At 42.2% G+C, this 17452-nt stretch overlaps 1 protein-coding gene across 2 annotated transcripts; it reads right to left on the bottom strand.

Moving 5' to 3' along the window:
• Positions 1-466: 466 nt before the first annotated feature.
• On the bottom strand, positions 467-5515 carry LOC109907725 (60S ribosomal protein L32-like). Of its 2 annotated transcripts, none has more exons than XM_020505884.2 (4): positions 5386-5515; positions 4607-4708; positions 4214-4395; positions 467-636 (listed from the first exon to the last, which is right to left on the bottom strand). In XM_020505884.2, exons 2-4 carry the CDS (start codon positions 4700-4702, stop codon positions 507-509), a joined length of 408 nt encoding a protein of 135 aa, XP_020361473.1. In that variant the 5' UTR covers positions 4703-4708; positions 5386-5515; the 3' UTR covers positions 467-506. The 2 variants fall into 2 exon arrangements, with proteins under 2 accessions (XP_020361473.1, XP_020361474.1); XM_020505885.2 differs by having other exon boundaries at positions 5390-5494.
• Positions 5516-17452: the final 11937 nt, after the last annotated feature.

The raw sequence follows: 17452 nt of genomic DNA, 5'->3' as shown, positions 1-17452 counted from the left end.
AACTTGATGGAAACAATCAGCATATTGTATTTACGCTGATTGTAGAATATTCACATGAAAATCTGTCACAAATGAGATAGAAGCCTAGCTTGTGGTATTGAAATATTCTAAATAACATGGTCTTTTTTTCTCTTCCAGGTACAACCCTCTCTGCTCTATAGGACTGTCTAACAGGTAGGAGTATATACAGGATTTGGTCTGAAAAGAAGTTAACTTGATGTATTTCATAACCCTTCTCACAAAGGTGCACTCGGAACTTGACACTTTCAATGGTTCTCAAAGAAATCTCAGAACCATCTAGACCAGTCATGCTGAACCAGACCAATTCTCAACCCTTCGCCCACGTGTCTACTCTCCACTTTAAAGGGAGGATTGGTGTCAGGAATATAGGGAAACGGGTAGAGAATTTGAACAGTCTAGCTATAGCAAAGTGTTAGACCAGAAAAAATAATTTGCCAGGAGAACATACATTTAAACATGTGTTTTATTGGGAAATAATGGCTGGATCACTCGTTCTCCTCGCTGCGGAGTCTGGCATTGGGGTTGGTGATCTTGATGGCCAGCTGGGCTGCTCTCTCCACAATCAGCTTCCTGTTCTTGGAAGACACGTTGTGGGCAATCTCAGCAGCATGGGTCCTACGGAGAAGGTAAGAGCAGGATAAATTATTTGTCAAACGCCTATTTTTCAGTGGCAATTAACCAGACTATAACTGACCAAATAGGCAAATTCTTTTTCATTTCATTTGACTAAAACAATACAAAATGCTCTCTGTGGCCAAAATCTGACTAATAAATGGAGTAGACATGAGTTTTTGGAAAGATTGAGAGCGATAAGCACAAATAATATTAACAGCACTGATGCGCAGTTCTGTTCAGCAGTAGGAAAGACGCGCCACACCTGGCACACAGCCTACATGAGCTGTTGAGCAGTGGGAAAGACGCGCGGCACACCTGGCACACAGCCTACATGAGCTGTTGAGCAGTGGGAAAGACACGCCACACCTGGCACACAGCCTACATGAGCTGTTGAGCAGTGGGAAAGACACGCCACACCTGGCACACAGCCTACATGAGCTGTTGAGCAGTGGGAAAGACACGCCACACCTGGCACACAGCCTACATGAGCTGTTGAGCAGTGGGAAAGACACGCCACACCTGGCACACAGCCTACATGAGCTGTTGAGCTGTGGGAAAGACACGCCACACCTGGCACACAGCCTACATGAGCTGTTGAGCTGTGGTGGAGCAAGTGATGATTGTGGGCACAGGCAGACCAGCTCTGCTCTGATTATACACATCTCGCAGGCCACTCTCTTGCTTTCCCTGTAACTAACCAGTCACCACCAGCCATCTAGTTAGCTACCATTTGCCTGGTTAAGTAACACAAGCTGCTTTACGAAATTTAAAATAGCAGCATTGCATTTAATAGTAAAACAGTGTAGGTATGTTTCTCTCCTTCGAGTATAGAACAGTCTTTAAATTTGTAGTCTTTAAATTTCATATGCAATTTCTTTTTGCTAGCTTAGTTTTTCTCTGCATTATTTCAGACATTTGTCAAGCCGTCTCCAATCAATGCCTGGTTGTGTGTGAATGCGTGGTGGGGGGACAGGTGTAACGGTTAAGGTGTTGGCTTGACAGTTGCTGGACCAGGGTTCAACTGCCGGTTGGGGGAACACTCAGAGTTCGATACAGCACACTTCCATGATTGGATTTATTGACGCTCCCCTTAAACTGCCCCTAATTGACCCATTTTCCGACCTTCCAACCTTGACATTTTCTGGGGAGTATCACTTCAGTGCGGAGGCAGCGCCCCTGACCCATGCAGGTCTCTACGCTGACAATATTTTACATGGAGCATGTGTGCCCCCAAGTTGAAAGATGAAGGCGCACAGGAAAAGATAATTGAGCACAATGAACATTTTATAAAGCTAGAATCCTTAAAGTTGCAATATCTATTTTTGGGCGACCGGATAAAATTTACATGGACAGATCTTAAACTCACGTTTCTTTCTCATTGAAAGCAAGCCTAAGAAGCAGTTCTATGTGCGCTATATTTATGCTTCCCGCGGCTTTTACTTTTGCACACCAGCTCCAAACAGCACTTTAGATGGTTAAATGATTCTCTACACTATACTTGCATGTTTTGTCACAAACTGAAATTAGGCAAACTATTAGAATTTTAGTACCCAGGAAATGGCGGAGCGATTATTGCATAGCGGATCTTTCATCTTTCTAGGCACACTGGTGCTCCTAAATGAAAATTCCAGGCAGCACAGCAAAGTCTTTAACCGCACACACAGTAGAATGGTCGCACCGTAAAGCCCTGAAGTGGACCCCACGATGTGCGCGTTGCTCATATCATACGCAAATTGACCTTTTATAGCCTATTACATAAGTTGGCAGAAGACTGCCTCAGTAGGAATGGTAGGCTATAGATTGTTCATGGGTATATGGTAATTGGCTGCTCTTCAGTAGCTAACTAGAAAAAAGTTTAAAATGTATCAAATTAGGGCACGCCCTAGGATTTTCAAACAATTTGTTGCTGATCAAGGCCTAAAGTTGGGGAGGGGCAGGTCCGGAGACTATCAGTCAACTTCCCCCTCAGGAAGTTGGAGAAATGTTGCCCTAGCACTGCGCAGCGTATTCAAATAACCAACTAATAATCAAGCTTTGGTTATTTGAATCAGCTTTGTAGTGCTAGGGCAAAAAAAATGCTCCAACTTCCTGAGGGGGAAGTTGACTTGACACCCTCCTGGCCTACCCAACCTGGGGGGCTCCAGTAGTTGGGGAAACCCTGGTCTACCTTACTGTAGGCTATTTGGAATATGAAACAACTGAACTAGGCCTATATGAGCTTTTTCAGATCTCCATCCACACCCTAATCTATCAGGTTAGTCTTGTCTACTGGGCTACCATTGATAGTTTTGGTAAACTGACTATTATCACATACTTAGAAGCCTACTGTTGGCATAGATCTATATCAAGAGAAAAGATGAAGACATTTTTAACATAGCCTTACTAATCTTTAACAGTCTACCGGAACTTTCTGTGAAGGACAGTATCATCGGGACATCGAGTCTTTCCATCCACGCAGTGACTTCGCAGTTTCATTGCTTGTCAATGCATGCGCGCATACTACTGTTGAGAAACGCATGTGCAGACAAGTGTTCTCACTTAGTTGACTAAACGCTGTAGCAAACTACCATCGTTGTAAGGAAGCCTTAGTTGACTACAAAATAGTGATTGTTCACTTGACAAACATACAATTTTGTAAAATATATTTGGCAAACAGTTTGCTCTCAATTTTTCCCTACCCTTTTTCCTCACATCAGTGGCATCAACTGACAAAGTGGAGCTGCCATCCAGCTCAAGGGAGGAAAATTGTACCAGAGACAGAAAAGGAAGCAAGACAACCCACTAGCTGTTTTTTCTGGTTCAATTAAAGTAAATTAACTAAGTAGACCAGACTCAGCTGCTATTGCATTGGTGTCTATGGGAGAGAAAACCCCTTAAGACAGGTACTGACAATGTTTTTCCAATAGTCATCAGCCAGACAACTCTTCATTTATCAACCATCTTTGATAGTACTACGACTACAGGGAGAGAGCTAGAGATGTGGTCCTCCTCGACCAAGTCCTCTGACTGCCTCAGCTACCACGTAATACGGTTGAGTCAAAAACCACAATGTGCCAACTAGAAGCCTATTTTGTTTTGCATTTTTGGGGTAGTTTTTCATACTAGGGTACTCAAGCATGGTACGCAAAATACGTGCAGGTTGACAGGTCCGCATTTTTAGATACAACTTCTGAGTCCACTGGATTTCTACAAATAGTATTCCCTGTCAAATAGGCTTTGCGCTATTAAGATTCGTAGAGCTACGCCTCCCCTGGCTTAGGCGACCCCCCCCCCCCCCCCAAACACACACACAACTACAGATTGATTGGAGAAAGCTTGTGTCAAAACATTTTCTCGGATGTTCTACATGTAGCAAGCCTAGTGGATAATGCTGGAAATTCAGGTCAAAGAAGAAACCCCTCGCCCCTAATAAAAAATAAAAAAACTTATCCAACACATTTTGTATTTAGTACCTTTAGAAAGAACACCAGGATAACTGTATTAAAGCATATATTATTGCATCTCTAATGATACTTGTTTGAGTAAACAAGCCAAATGGACCCACGGGGAAAAATACAGTGCACCCAACAAAACGTACTTGTTGCTCATCATGAGGACCTCCAGCTCCTTGATGTTGTGCACCAGGAACTTCCTGAAGCCAGAGGGCAGCATGTGCTTGGTCTTCTTGTTGCTACCATAACCGATGTTGGGCATCAGCATCTGGCCCTTAAACCGCCTGCGGACTCTGTTGTCAATACCCCTGGGCTTACGCCAGCTTTTCTGGAGGGGGCATAGAAAAATATGTTACTTACTAAAAGCAGTTATAATCAATGTTCCTTCCAACTACTTGGCTCGAGGGAGATCAATGTCCTTTGCCTCTCTGCATGTGTAATGTCTGAAAAGCATCGCTCGCTCCACAAATTACAGAACTGTACATTCCTAAAGGCAGATCTATCATCTTTAAAGTTATGCCTGTAGCAAATGCTCTTACCGTGACCTTGACATATCTGTCAGACTGATGGCGAATGAACTTCTTAACCCTCTTCTTGACGATCTTCGGCTTGGTAAGAGGTCGGAGGGCTGCCATGGTGACCTGTAATGGGGTAAAATGTTATTTGTTAACTTAATTTTGGGCAGTGTTTCACAACTGGCAAAAAACAACCATTGCATATCTAATCACCCACAATCAGTGGTTGTGAAACGTTAGTCAGTTACATGACTAGTAACTAAAAGCCAACAACTCTCATTAGAAAACAAGCCAGCTAACACGGTGCATGTCATTAAGATTATTCCTTTATCGCAATAGCAAACTACAGGTAGCTGACGGTTAACTTTAGTCAACAGACACCTCGACTCTACCTTTACAAATGGGAACAGTCAATCGCATTGAAGTAGCAAGTGTGTTCTAGCTACAGCAACGAACATTGTTTGAGGGTTGGCTGCGTTGTTAGTCTGGTCAAAGTAGTTAACAGGCATATGATATCCAGGGTGATCCTAAAAACCATGCTAAATTAAAGCGTGGTTTATAGAACGAACACGTCTCGGCCACACTGTAGAGACATCGCTAGTCACTAGCCAGTTCTAATATTAGGAAGGCTAGCTAGCCACATGGAATGCAAGCCGATCGAAACCATGGCATTTAAAAATGTGCAGTGTCTAATACTATTCGATGGCTTCTGAATGTTGAATTTGCGCCGGTGATTATTTATGTCAACATTATTTATTTTGTCGACTAAACCAGTAGATGGACATAGATTTTGATAAACTCACCCGCCTGTGTAATTTTAGGAAGGGAGTCAGCAACGGCCGAAAGGAAAGGACTTCCGTTAAGGACCGCAAGGTGGTATGGGTAATGTATTAAATGAGAGAACTGGAAGTAGTAGCTCGTCTTGGCACTACTTATACCAAATTGAGGACATCTCCCTCAAAATGACTCATTGTGAGCTCATGGCAACAAAAGTTTTTTTGTGAGATCACGAGATAAACTCTATAAATAGGAGTGGACGTATTGATGAAATATTGACAGCTTCGAACGGTGTGTTCGAAAAACGACAGTGTTTTTGCGCAAAATAGTAAACATCATCATCATCTGGATATGTATGCAACAAAAGTTCAATGCATACAGTTTGACACATACATTTGATAAATCCAACGTATGCAGAACACCGAACGCAAAGCAACTGCCTCTGCAACGCAATGCTGCAAGGCAAACGCAGCTTTCATTGGAAATGAATGATGGGCTGGAGAAGATGGCTGACGCTTGACGTGCTTCTTCTTCTATGAGGTTTAACTGCGGTTGGCATCCAATTTGTTGTATTACTGCCACCTACTAGACTGGAGTACAACTCCCTTACACTTAGCTTGAAAAACAAACAAATATGCACTAAATAAATACCCTGCCATCTAACACTACTCTCACTAATTTCAAAATTATATACAATAAAATGAACACCTCCCTATTCCACTAATTAAATGCAAATACCTCTCTGCCGCTGCCACCACAACCTTAATTTTCTGGGACTTCTGATCCATCCCTGCAGTACAATTGATAACCATTGCTATTAAATGCTAGAACTTATTTTACTTTTTGGCCTATCCCTCTGTACTGGTATATCTCTACTACTCTCACCACTCCTCCCCCTTAACCCATCTTCCTCTACTTTCTTCACTGCCTCAGCATATGACAACTTCTCCACTACTCTAACCCTGGAAACCTTAACCTGCCTCTCTCGCACGGGACATTTCTGATCCCCAGCTCTATGAGCACCCCTACAATTAACACAATCCACTACTTTCCCCAATACCACACATTCCATTGCCTAATGCCCTTCTGTACATTTCTCACACATTGGACCCTCCCTCCTACACACTGCTGCCACATGACCATAAGCTGGACACCTATAACATCATAATGTATTTGGCACATAAGCTCGTACAGGATAACTTATATAACCTAACTTCACTTTGTTAGGCAAAGACTCAACTTCAAAACTCAAAAGAACAGACAACGGCTCTTCTGTTTCCCCGCTCTCGCCACCCTATCTGCGTCACATCAAATGACGAGCATCACATACACCGGGAAACTTTGCCCTCAGCTGGTCAACTTTTATATCTACTGCTACCCCAGTTATCACTCCTTTCATTGGTGCCTTTTTCTTGAGAACGAAACAACTACATTTTCTTGACCCCATTTGTTTTACTCTGAGAGCATTCTTCCTCTGCCCAACAGAAGCACAAACAATTATCACAAGACCACTTCTGGTTACCCTCACCGATTCCACATGACCCAACTCTTTTTTTCACCCACCGTGAAACCACAAATGGATCAGCCAAAAGGCAAGAGTCCACTTTTCCCATAAACTAAATGTTTTACGTGATCCAAACCCATTGTGTTTTTATGTAGTCGCTTTTTGGCATTGTTTGTAACTTATTTTGTGCATAATGTTGCTGCTACTGTCTCTTATGACCGAAAATAACTTCTGGACATCAGAACAGCGATTACACACCACAAACTGGCAGAAGCTTTTTTTTCCTTTAATGAGACTGACGTGAACGTCATACTGCTTTCCCGGGAACAGACCCAAATCCCAGTCATTTGTGTGAAGAGACGACGGAGAAAAAGAGGACGGAGGTTGGGCTGGTTTCTGAGAATTCGTAGGTGATCGAATAACCCCCCCTGACTTCCGTTATTCTAGCTAATGTGCAATCATTGGCAAATAAAATCAACGACCTACGAGGAAGATTAAACTACCAAAGGGACATTAAAAAGTCATGGCTGAACGACAACATAATCAATATACAGCTGGCGGATTATACGCTGTATCGGCAGGATAAAACAGCGGCATCTGGTAAGACAAGGGGTGGCGGACTATGCATATATGTAAGTGATGTCAAAGTAAGTCTCAAGGTTTTGCTCGCCTGAGGTAGAGTATCTCATGATAAGCTCTAGACCATCCTATCTACCTAGAGAGTTTTCATCTCTATTTTTCATAGCTGTCTACATACCACCACAGACTGATGCTGGCATTAAGACTGCACTCAATGAGCTGTATTCCGTCATAAGCAAACAGGAAAACGCACATCCATAGGCGACGCTCCTAGTGGCCAGGGACTTTAATGCTTCTACACCTGCATTGCTTGCTGTTTGGGGTTTTAGGCTGGGTTTCTGTACAGCACTTTGAGATATCAGCTGATGTACGAAGGGCTATATAAATAAATTTGATTTGATTTGATTTGATTTAATGCAGGGAAACTTAAATCTGTTTTTACCAAATTTCCACCAGCATGTTAAATGTGCAACCAGAGAGAAAAACTCTAGACCACCTTTACTTCACACACAGCGATGGGTACAAAGCTATCCCTCGCCCGCCATTTGGCAAATCTGACCATAATTATATCCCCCTGATTCCTGCTTACAAGCGAACATTAAAGCAGTAAGCACCAGTGACTTGGTCAATAAAATAGTGGTCAGATGAACAGATGCTAAGCTACAGGACTGTTTTGCTCGCACAGACTGGAAACACGAGTCACTGAGCCACTTTGTAACCTGGACCATTACAGTAGTGAGTTCTTGTGCAGCTTGTTGTTTACTCTTTGCATGCACATATATCACTGTATCATCTGCATACATTTGAACTTCAGACCCAGTACAGACAGAAGGCAGATCATTAATGTACAGGCTGAACAGGAGGGGCCCCAGTATTGACCCTTGGGGCACGCCCAAATCATAGCTAAGAGTGGGCGACAGCTCATTGCTCACTCTGACACACTGAGTTCTGCCTTCAAGGTATGATTTCATACATCTCAAGGCATCAGGGGAAAAGTTGAACTTGGACAATTTTGTGATGAGAATCTCATGGTTAACAGTATCAACGGCCTTCCTTAGGTCCAGAAACACAGCCCCAACAACGCCCCCTTTGTCCATCTTGGACAAAGTTGGCCGTTTCTGTGGAGTGGTTCGCTCTGAAGCCAAACTACATGGAGTGTAATGTGAAGGGGCTGCTGTTGAGGTGGGCAATCAGTTGTTCTGCTACAAATCAAATCAAATCAAATCAAATATATTTATATAGCCCTTCGTACATCAGCTGATATCTCAAAGTGCTGTACAGAAACCCAGCCTAAAACCCCAAACAGCAAGCAATGCAGGTGTAGAAGCACGGTGGCTAGGAAAAACTCCCTAGAAAGGCCAATACCTAGGAAGAAACCTAGAGAGGAACCAGGCTATGTGGGGTGGCCAGTCCTCTTCTGGCTGTGCCGGGTGGAGATTATAACAGAACATGGTCAAGATGTTCAATGTTCATAAATGACCAGCATGGTCGAATAATAATAAGGCAGAACAGTTGAAACTAGAGCAGCAGCACAGTCAGGTGGAAGTTGAAACTGGAGCAGCAGCATGGCCAGGTAGACTGGGGACAGCAAGGAGTCATCATGTCAGGTAGTCCTGGGGCATGGTCCTAGGGCTCAGGTCAGTTGAAACTGGAACAGCAGCATGGCCAGGTGGACTGGGGACAGCAAGGAGTCATCATGTCAGGTAGTCCTGGGGCATGGTCCTAGGGCTCAGGTCCTCCGAGAGAGAGAAAGAAAGAGAGAAGGAGAGAATTAGAGAACGCACACTTAGATTCACACAGGACACCGAATAGGACAGGAGAAGTACTCCAGATATAACAAACTGACCCCAGCCCCCCGACACATAAACTACTGCAGCATAAATACTGGAGGCTGAGACAGGAGGGGTCAGCTACACACTTTTCAACAACCTTTGACACCACAGGTAGTATACTAATGGGCCTGTAGTTACTCACGTCAGCAGGGTCGCCCGATTTAAAGATGGCCATTATTATGGCCGACTTCCATACCCTTGGAAACACCCTGAGACCAATAGATGTGTTGGTGACCTTGTAATGGGGCCAATGAGTGACTCTTTGTAGATTTTAAGAAAGGTAGAGTCCAGCCCAAACACATCTTTGGCTTTAGAGTTCTTTAGTGAGCTAATCACCTTGTTCACCTTCAGAAAACTCCCTTATGATGAAGACAGGTTGAGCATCATTCACTAGCACTGAGCCCAAGAAACCAGTGGAGGGGTTCTGTGTCAGTACCCTTACAGAGTCAATAATGAAGGAATTGAAGGCTATTGCTATTTCGACTGCATCCTGTGTTAGATTGTTATTCACCATGATTTCTAGTCTTTTTGCAGTGTTACCATGGTCTTTCCCTGTTAACTTTTTTAGATTCTCTAGATTCCCTTTGCTTCACCAATTATGTTAATAAAAAAGTTTGCCTTGGCCTGTCTGATTTCTTTCATCACCTTATTTCTCAACATGGTAAACCTACGTCTGTCATGCTCCAATTTGGATCTTAGGGCTATTTTTAGAGCATAATCTCGTTCTTTCATCAATTTCCAGATTTCTCCATTTGGCCAAGGAAGAGTACTCTTTTGGCCAGGTTTGGATTTGATTTTCTTTAGGAAATAATTTATTGTAGTCTGGATTGTGGATAGAAAAAAACATCTATCAACTATCAGCTTCCACGTCTGTATAGGACAAGAGGTCATTCCAGTTAATTCCCTTAATTGCGTTTTCAAAATAGTTTAATTCACTCTTAGGTATTCTTAGTTGATCCGGCTTTCTAACAGTAGAGAGGTTAAACCTGCTTTTAGACAGCTTTCTGGCTATAAGTGTCAGATTATGATAGCCCAGTAATCATATTGAATGGGACTTCTCAAAAAATACTTCTCAAAACTATACATTTTGCAGATAGAACCTTATAGTCCCAAGTCCTTGATTATTCATATCGTAGGTTCTGGTCCTCTTTTTCAATACTTAAATTTATTTTCACTAGAATGGCCATGTCGTGACTTTGATTAATGTGATGACTTATTTAACGAATCAAATAAATAATGTTTATTGTTACTCAATTAAATGAATCATGTAACAATTAACTCATTGGGAATTTGGGGCACCACGGAAGAAGTAGTTTAACGAGTTACCATCTCCCAAATTAAACTCAAGATGATCTAGATAGCTAAGTCATTTATTAATCATTACCTCATATGTCTCATTCTGAACATCACAGACTTCTTGAATCCGCAAGAACCCCAGCCTTTTCTGATTATTCAGTTCTACACAAATTGATTTCATTATTTATTTACTAACTGACTAAATAATAACACAGAATACACAGACACTTGCATGAGACAAAAGTCCCTAGTGGACTGACAAGATATTACGGCTTGTTACACAATGGAGAGGGTTGTGGGGAAAGAGAGAGACAGAGATAGGGACATTTATCGCAGATACATTCTATAACTATTCGCACATTAATCATATACCTTGCACATGAACCACCGCCCGCTTGGGTAAGAAAGTAACAAATGTATTTATGTGGTGAATGCCTTCGTTCGTCGTCTATTTCGGTCAGAACCAAGCCCTGTCGGAAGGTTGTTTCAGCCGTGTAGCCACAACTACACGTTTTCTGGTCTTAGAGTTTAAACCATTTGTAATGTTTAGCTTACGCTTCACGTCTGCTGGTCTCATGTGTTAATTTTTAGCAAGTCCTTTTAAGCACTCTATCACACTGACATGCTCTTCTGACCTCATTCGACACGTGGTTTAGGTTAATGTGCAAGGGACATGAAAACTATGATCCGTCATCAAACTAAATTCACATTCCTAGCTGAACAAAAATAATTTCAACAAGCTTCATATCGTATTAAAATCATATTGGATGGAAACTTAACATCGAAAGGGGATTTCCTCCCTAAGTTACAGTATTCGGTTCATACAGTTTTTAATAACATCACCAAATGAAAAGCAATAAGACATGATTTTTCTTTAGATCCCCACTGACCATTCTAAACATTCTTATCTTAGAAATATTTTTCCAAAGTTCCCTCTCTGGAGAGTTTTTGGGCGGCAGAATGTCTTTGTAACAAAGACATTCCAATCATGATACTAAAAAACAAGAGAGGGTTCTCTGCTGCATAAGATTTGCAATTGGCCTGAGGTGTCATAAAACCGGCCCAGGTCTGGCTAGCTGTCAGCCATTTGCCAAGCTGATCTGAGGCCTTGGATCCTCCACCAGGATAGTCATGACAGCCATCTAAACTATTTGTGGGAAAAAATTAATAAATGCAGGTACCTTAAGAGCATGTTTTAGACCCTTAGGCGGGGCCTTGCTGTTTTTGGCTTGTTCACTATCAATCCGAAAGCGTCCATGGAAGGAGTATTTCACAAAAATTACAAACTTACCACATTTGATTGATTAATAGAAAGTAGTCTAGTTTACTGACTTTGGGTATCAGAGACCAGAAAAACATCAGTTTACTCATCTAGAGCTATGCCATAGATAGAACAATGAGACAGATATTTCACCGGATGTATAAATGTGAAGCATCTGGCTGGCATTTTCACTCACTATCAAATGGTGGTGAGAGGCAGTGGGAGAAGATAGCGCGTATATATATATTTAGAAAATACATCTCGCTCTACCGGTCAAAAGTTTTAGAACACCTACTCTTTCAAGGGATTTTCTTTATTTTAACAATTTAATTACATTGTAGAATAATAGCAAAGACATCAAAACTATGATAGTAGTATTCAAGTATTTATGCTGCAGTAGTTTTGTCGGGGGGCTAGGGTCAGTTTGTTAAATCTGGAGTACTTCTCCGGTCTTATGCGGTGTCCTGTGTGAATTTAAGTATGCTCTCTCTAATTCTCTCTTTCTTTCTCTCTCTCAGAGGACCTGAGCCCTAGGACCATGCCTCAGGACTACCTGGCATGATGACTCCTTGCTGTTCCCAGTCCACCTGGCCGTGCTGCTGCTCCAGTTTCAACTGTTCTGCCTGCGGCTATGGAATCCTGACCTGTTCACTGGACATGCTACCTGTCCCAGACCTGCTTTTTTAAACTCTCTAGAGACAGCAGGAGTGGTAGAGATGCTCTTAATGATCGGCTATGAAAAGCCAACGGACATTTACTCCTGAGGTGCTGACTTGCTGCACCCTCGACAACTACTGTGATTATTATTATTTGACCATGCTGGTCATTTATGAACACTTGAACATCTTGGCCATGTTCTGTTATAATGTTCTGTTATAATCTCCACCTGGCACAGCCAGAAGAGGACTGGCCACCCCTCATAGCCTGGTTCCTCTCTAGGTTTCTTCCTAGGTTTTGGCCTTTCTAGGGAGTTTTTCCTAACCACCGTGCTTCTACACCTGCATTGCTTGCTGTTTGGGGTTTTAGGCTGGGTTTGAGATATCAGCTGATGTACGAAGGGCTATATAAATACATTTGATTTGATATAACCCATATGGATCCAAAAATCTCAAATTTGGACTCATCAGAATTTCCACTGATCTAATGTCCATTGTTTGGGTTTATTGGCCCAAGCAAGTCGCTTCTTCTTATTGGTGTCCTTTAGCAGTGGTTTTGTTGCAGCAATTCGACCTTGGAGGCCTGATTCACACAGTCTCCCATGAACAGTTGATTTTGAGATGTGTCTGTTACTTGAACTCTGTGAAGCATTTATTTGGGCTGTAATTTCTGAGGCTGGTAACTCTAATTAACTTATCCTCTGCAGAAGAGGTAACTCCGGCTTCCATTCATGTGGCGGTCCTCATGTGAGCCAGTTTCATCATAGTGCTTGATGGTTTTTGCGACTGCATTTGAAGATAAGTTCTTGAAATGTTCCGTATTGACTGACCTCCATGTCTTAAAGTAATGATGGACTGTCGTTTCTCTTTGCTTATTTGAGCTGTTCTTGCCATAATATGGACTTGGTCTTTTACCAAATAGGGTTATCTTGTCACACAACTGATTTGCTCAAATGCATTAAGAATGAAATCAATTCCACAAATTAACTTTTAACAAGGCACAGCTGTTAATTGAAATGCATTCCACCTCATGAAGCTGGTTGAGAGAATGTCAAGAGTGTGCAAAGCTCTCATCAAGGCAAAGGGTGGCTATTTGAAGAATCTCAAATATGAAATATATTTGGATTTAACACTTCTTTGATTACTACATGATTCCATATGTGTTATTTCATAGTTTTGATATCTTCACTATTATTCTACAATGTAGAAAATAGTAAAAAATAAAGAAAAACCCTTGAATGACTAGGTGTTCTAAAACTTTTGACCGGTAGTGTATACTGAACAAAAAGTGTTGGTCCCATGTTTCATGAGCTGAAATAAAAGATCCCAGAAATGTTCCATATGCACAAAAAGCGTATCTCTCTCAAATGTTGAGCACAAATTTGGTTACATCCCTGTTAGTGAGCGTTTATCATTTTCCAAGATAATCCATCCAACTGACAGGTGTGGCATATCGAGAAGGTGATTAAATAGCATGATCATTACACCTTGTGCTGGGGACAATAAAATGTCACTCTAAAAATATGCAGTTGTGTCATACAACACAATGCCAAAAGTTTTGAAGGAGTGTGCATTTGGCTTACTGACTGCAGGAATGTCCACCCGAGCTGTTGCCAGAGATTGTAATGTTAATTTCTCTACCATAAGCCACCTCCAACGTTGCTTTAGAGAATGTGGCAGTACGTCCAACCAGCCTCACAACCGCAGACCATGTGTAATCACGCCAGCCCAGGACCTCTACATTCGGAAAAACAAATTCTGATTGGCTGGGCCTGGCTCCCAAGTGGGTCGGCCTATGCCCTCCCAGGCCCACCCATAGCTGTGCCCCTGCCCAGTTAGGTGAAATCCATAGATTAGGGCCTAATGAAATTGTCAATTGACAGATTATCTTATAAGAACTGTAACTCAGTAAACTCGTTGTAAATTGTTGATGTTGAGTTTATATTTTTGTTCAGTTTACATTTGAACAGGGCTGAAAAGCGACTGGTAGCAGGAATATATAAATACTTGGTAGCATACTAATGGTAATATATACATATATATATTTAAATGGGAATAATAGTGACCAGTAGCAGGATAAATACTAATGGTAATGGCAATCAAAGTTGTTGAAATGCAGTAACAGTGCTGTGGATAAAATCACTGTGGAAGCCCAAAAAAAAGCCATATTACAACCCGTGCTGTGATAATTGCGCAGTTTGCTCTATAAATCCAGCTAATTCATATGACTTGTGACCATGATGTATCGGCCCAAAGACCGAGACACTAAGAAGTAAGACGATAGTGGCAGAATAAATTCAACCACACCTTTGTTTTCTCACAAAACCGGATAGTGACCTCTGTCCAGTGACGTCCACAAAGCATATTGCATGTAACAGACAGTTACATGACCTACAGCATGGTAAAGCAAGTTGATGTTTCAGACATTTTCGTCCCACTAAAGTACTATTGATTTAGAACCACAGATGGATACCGCAAGTGGCAAAGAAGGCAGGTGCTGCTTCCACTATTCTAGCACCATTTCAACATCATCAAATCACCTCTGCTTTGTCTAATACAGTGACAACTAAAAGATACTAAACCCTTTTTTGTCCAATCAACGAAAACTAAATATGATGTAGCTGTCCATGGTTCTGATTTGTTTGTGTGCGTGTGTGTTCGTTCGTGCAAGTAGAAAAACATATTGACTCACTACTTGTGGAGAAACGCCAATGCCATCCTCCTCTCTTTCATGCTGACCAAACAGTCTATCACGTTGTCATACAGTACATGCTTTTATTTTTTGTTTTTATAGGCTATCGGGCTAAAGTGCTTGCTCGCAAGCTTAACTTCCATTTTGATATTTTATTTAAGTCAATAAACAACAAATTCATATTTACAATGACGGCCTACCCCGGGCAAACCCTAACCTGGACGACGCTGGGCCAATTGTGCGCTGCCCTACGGGACTCCCAATCGCGTCCGGTTGTGATACAGCCTGGAATCGAACCAGGGTCTGTAGTGACACCTCAAGCACTGAGACCGCTGCGCCACTTGGGAGCCCCATTCATGGGCAACATTAGCTAGTTAACATTAGCCTTCTACATCTAGCTACACGTTGAACTTTCATCCTCTCAGGCCAGGTGCACAACAATGTATTAATTGGCCAGTACAGAGAATTAAGTAAAACCACAAGTCCTAATCCTGATCTCCATCCATGGCTAATTGGTCAATTTTATGGGGATGTCTGGCTTCCTTTGTATTTTGTAAAATATTTTTGTATTTATTATGGATCCCCATTAGCTGCTGCCAAAGCAGCAGCTACTCTTCCTGGGGTCCAGCAAAATGAAGGCAGTTTATACAATTTTAAAACATTACAATACATTCACAGATTTCACAACACACTGTGTGCCCTCAGGACCTTACTTCACCACATACAGTGGGGCAAAAAAGTATTTAGTCAGCCACCAATTGTGCAAGTTCTCCCACTTAAAAAGGCCTGTAATTTTCATCATAGGTACACTTCAACTATGACAGACGAATGAGAAAAAAAATCCAGAAAATCACATTGTAGGATTTTTTATGAATTTATTTGCAAATTATGGTAGAAAATAAATATTTGGTCAAGAACAAAAGTTTATCTCAATACTTTGTTATATACCCTTTGTTGGCAATGACAGAGGTCAAACATTTTCTGTAAGTCTTCACAAGGTTTTCACACACGGTTGCTGGTATTTTGGCCCATTCCTCCATGCAGATCTCCTCTAGAGCAGTGATGTTTTGGGGCTGTTGCTGGGCAACACGGACTTTCAACTCCCTCCAAAGATGTTCTATGGGGTTGAGATCTGGAGACCGGCTAGGTCACTCCAGCCACTCCTTCGTTGGCTACACATGTTAATATGGGCTATTTTTAGCACTTTTCTGGGTTGCTTGAGTGTTTTTAATGCTTTAACTGGGAAGCTTGTCAGAGGTAGGCTTACTCCTGTTATTTACATTGGAGCTGATAGTGCAGGGTGAGCTGGATGAAGTGGTCTTCCTACTATTGCACACCGCCTCAGTGCTAACAGTGGAACTCTGATTTATAGGCTCATGATTACTGCTTACAATAGCTGTAGGATAAACAGATGTATTCGGTGCAATTAGGGGTACATCAATTAAATTACTTACATTGTGTTTGCCAATGCCCCTAAGATCATGTACATTTGATGCAGCATTATGACGACTTATTGTCACAATGGTAGGGATTAACTGAGCTGGTCTTGGATCATTTACCAGTCATTGATTCAACGCAGCCTTGAAATGCATGAACAGAGTCCAGGAGCCAAGAAGATTTGGATGGGCTTAGTCATTCCTGTAGAGTATCTTCTGTTTCCAGAAGGTGTCAAAGTTATCAATAAAAGTGACTCCAGCAGAGCTACAGTCTTTCAGCCAGATGTGTAATGCAAGCAGTTTGCTGAATCTTTCACACCCGTGGCCCAACGATGGTACTGGACCTGAAATTATTGGCCGTTTTATGTAGTCTTTTAATGATAAAATCAGTTCTTTAAAATACATTTTCAAATGTTCCGAGTTAGCCCTCCTTATGTCGTCAGCTCCCGGCATCTGTGGTAGAACAGTCAGAAGCAGCCTTGTTATGTCCTGTACTCGTGCTCCTTCGTAGCACAGGGGTTTTGCCTTGGGGACCGAGATGTTTCTCACCATAGAGCTGCCTATGATGACAGCTGGTGGTGTTGAATGGACCGGTCTCTCAGGCAGCCTCTGGTGAGGCTTGGAGCTCCGAGAATCTGAACCCGAGGTAGAACCCACCGGAGAGGGAGACAGATCCGAGGTTGCAACGTGCATCCATGAATACACGCCAGTGCAGAAATGCAACGTGCGCCCAGCTCGAATGCACCGAGTGTGTGTGTCCCTTTGCATTGAACTAAGTGGAATTACACTCCTGCTGAACTCCGCCCATGGTTGAGCTTGCTCCTTTTTGCGTCATCA

Source organism: Oncorhynchus kisutch, linkage group LG17, assembly GCF_002021735.2.
Source record: "Oncorhynchus kisutch isolate 150728-3 linkage group LG17, Okis_V2, whole genome shotgun sequence".
In the NCBI taxonomy this organism is placed as follows: Eukaryota; Metazoa; Chordata; class Actinopteri; order Salmoniformes; family Salmonidae; genus Oncorhynchus; species Oncorhynchus kisutch.
The sequence above is the reverse complement of the archived record's forward strand: the minus strand, read 5'-3'. Positions and strand labels throughout refer to the sequence as shown.

What these genes read in the sequence shown, in the direction of transcription:
- LOC109907725 (XM_020505884.2), bottom strand. Translation starts at nt 4,702, where the DNA reads ATGGCAGCCCTCCGACCTCTTACCAAGCCGAAGATCGTCAAGAAGAGG. An exon ending in ACAGATATGTCAAGGTCACG is followed by an intron (nt 4,396 to 4,606) that starts GTAAGAGCATTT and finishes TGCCCCCTCCAG; the next exon opens with AAAAGCTGGCGTAAGCCCAG. An exon ending in GTCCTCATGATGAGCAACAA is followed by an intron (nt 637 to 4,213) that starts GTACGTTTTGTT and finishes CCTTCTCCGTAG; the next exon opens with GACCCATGCTGCTGAGATTG.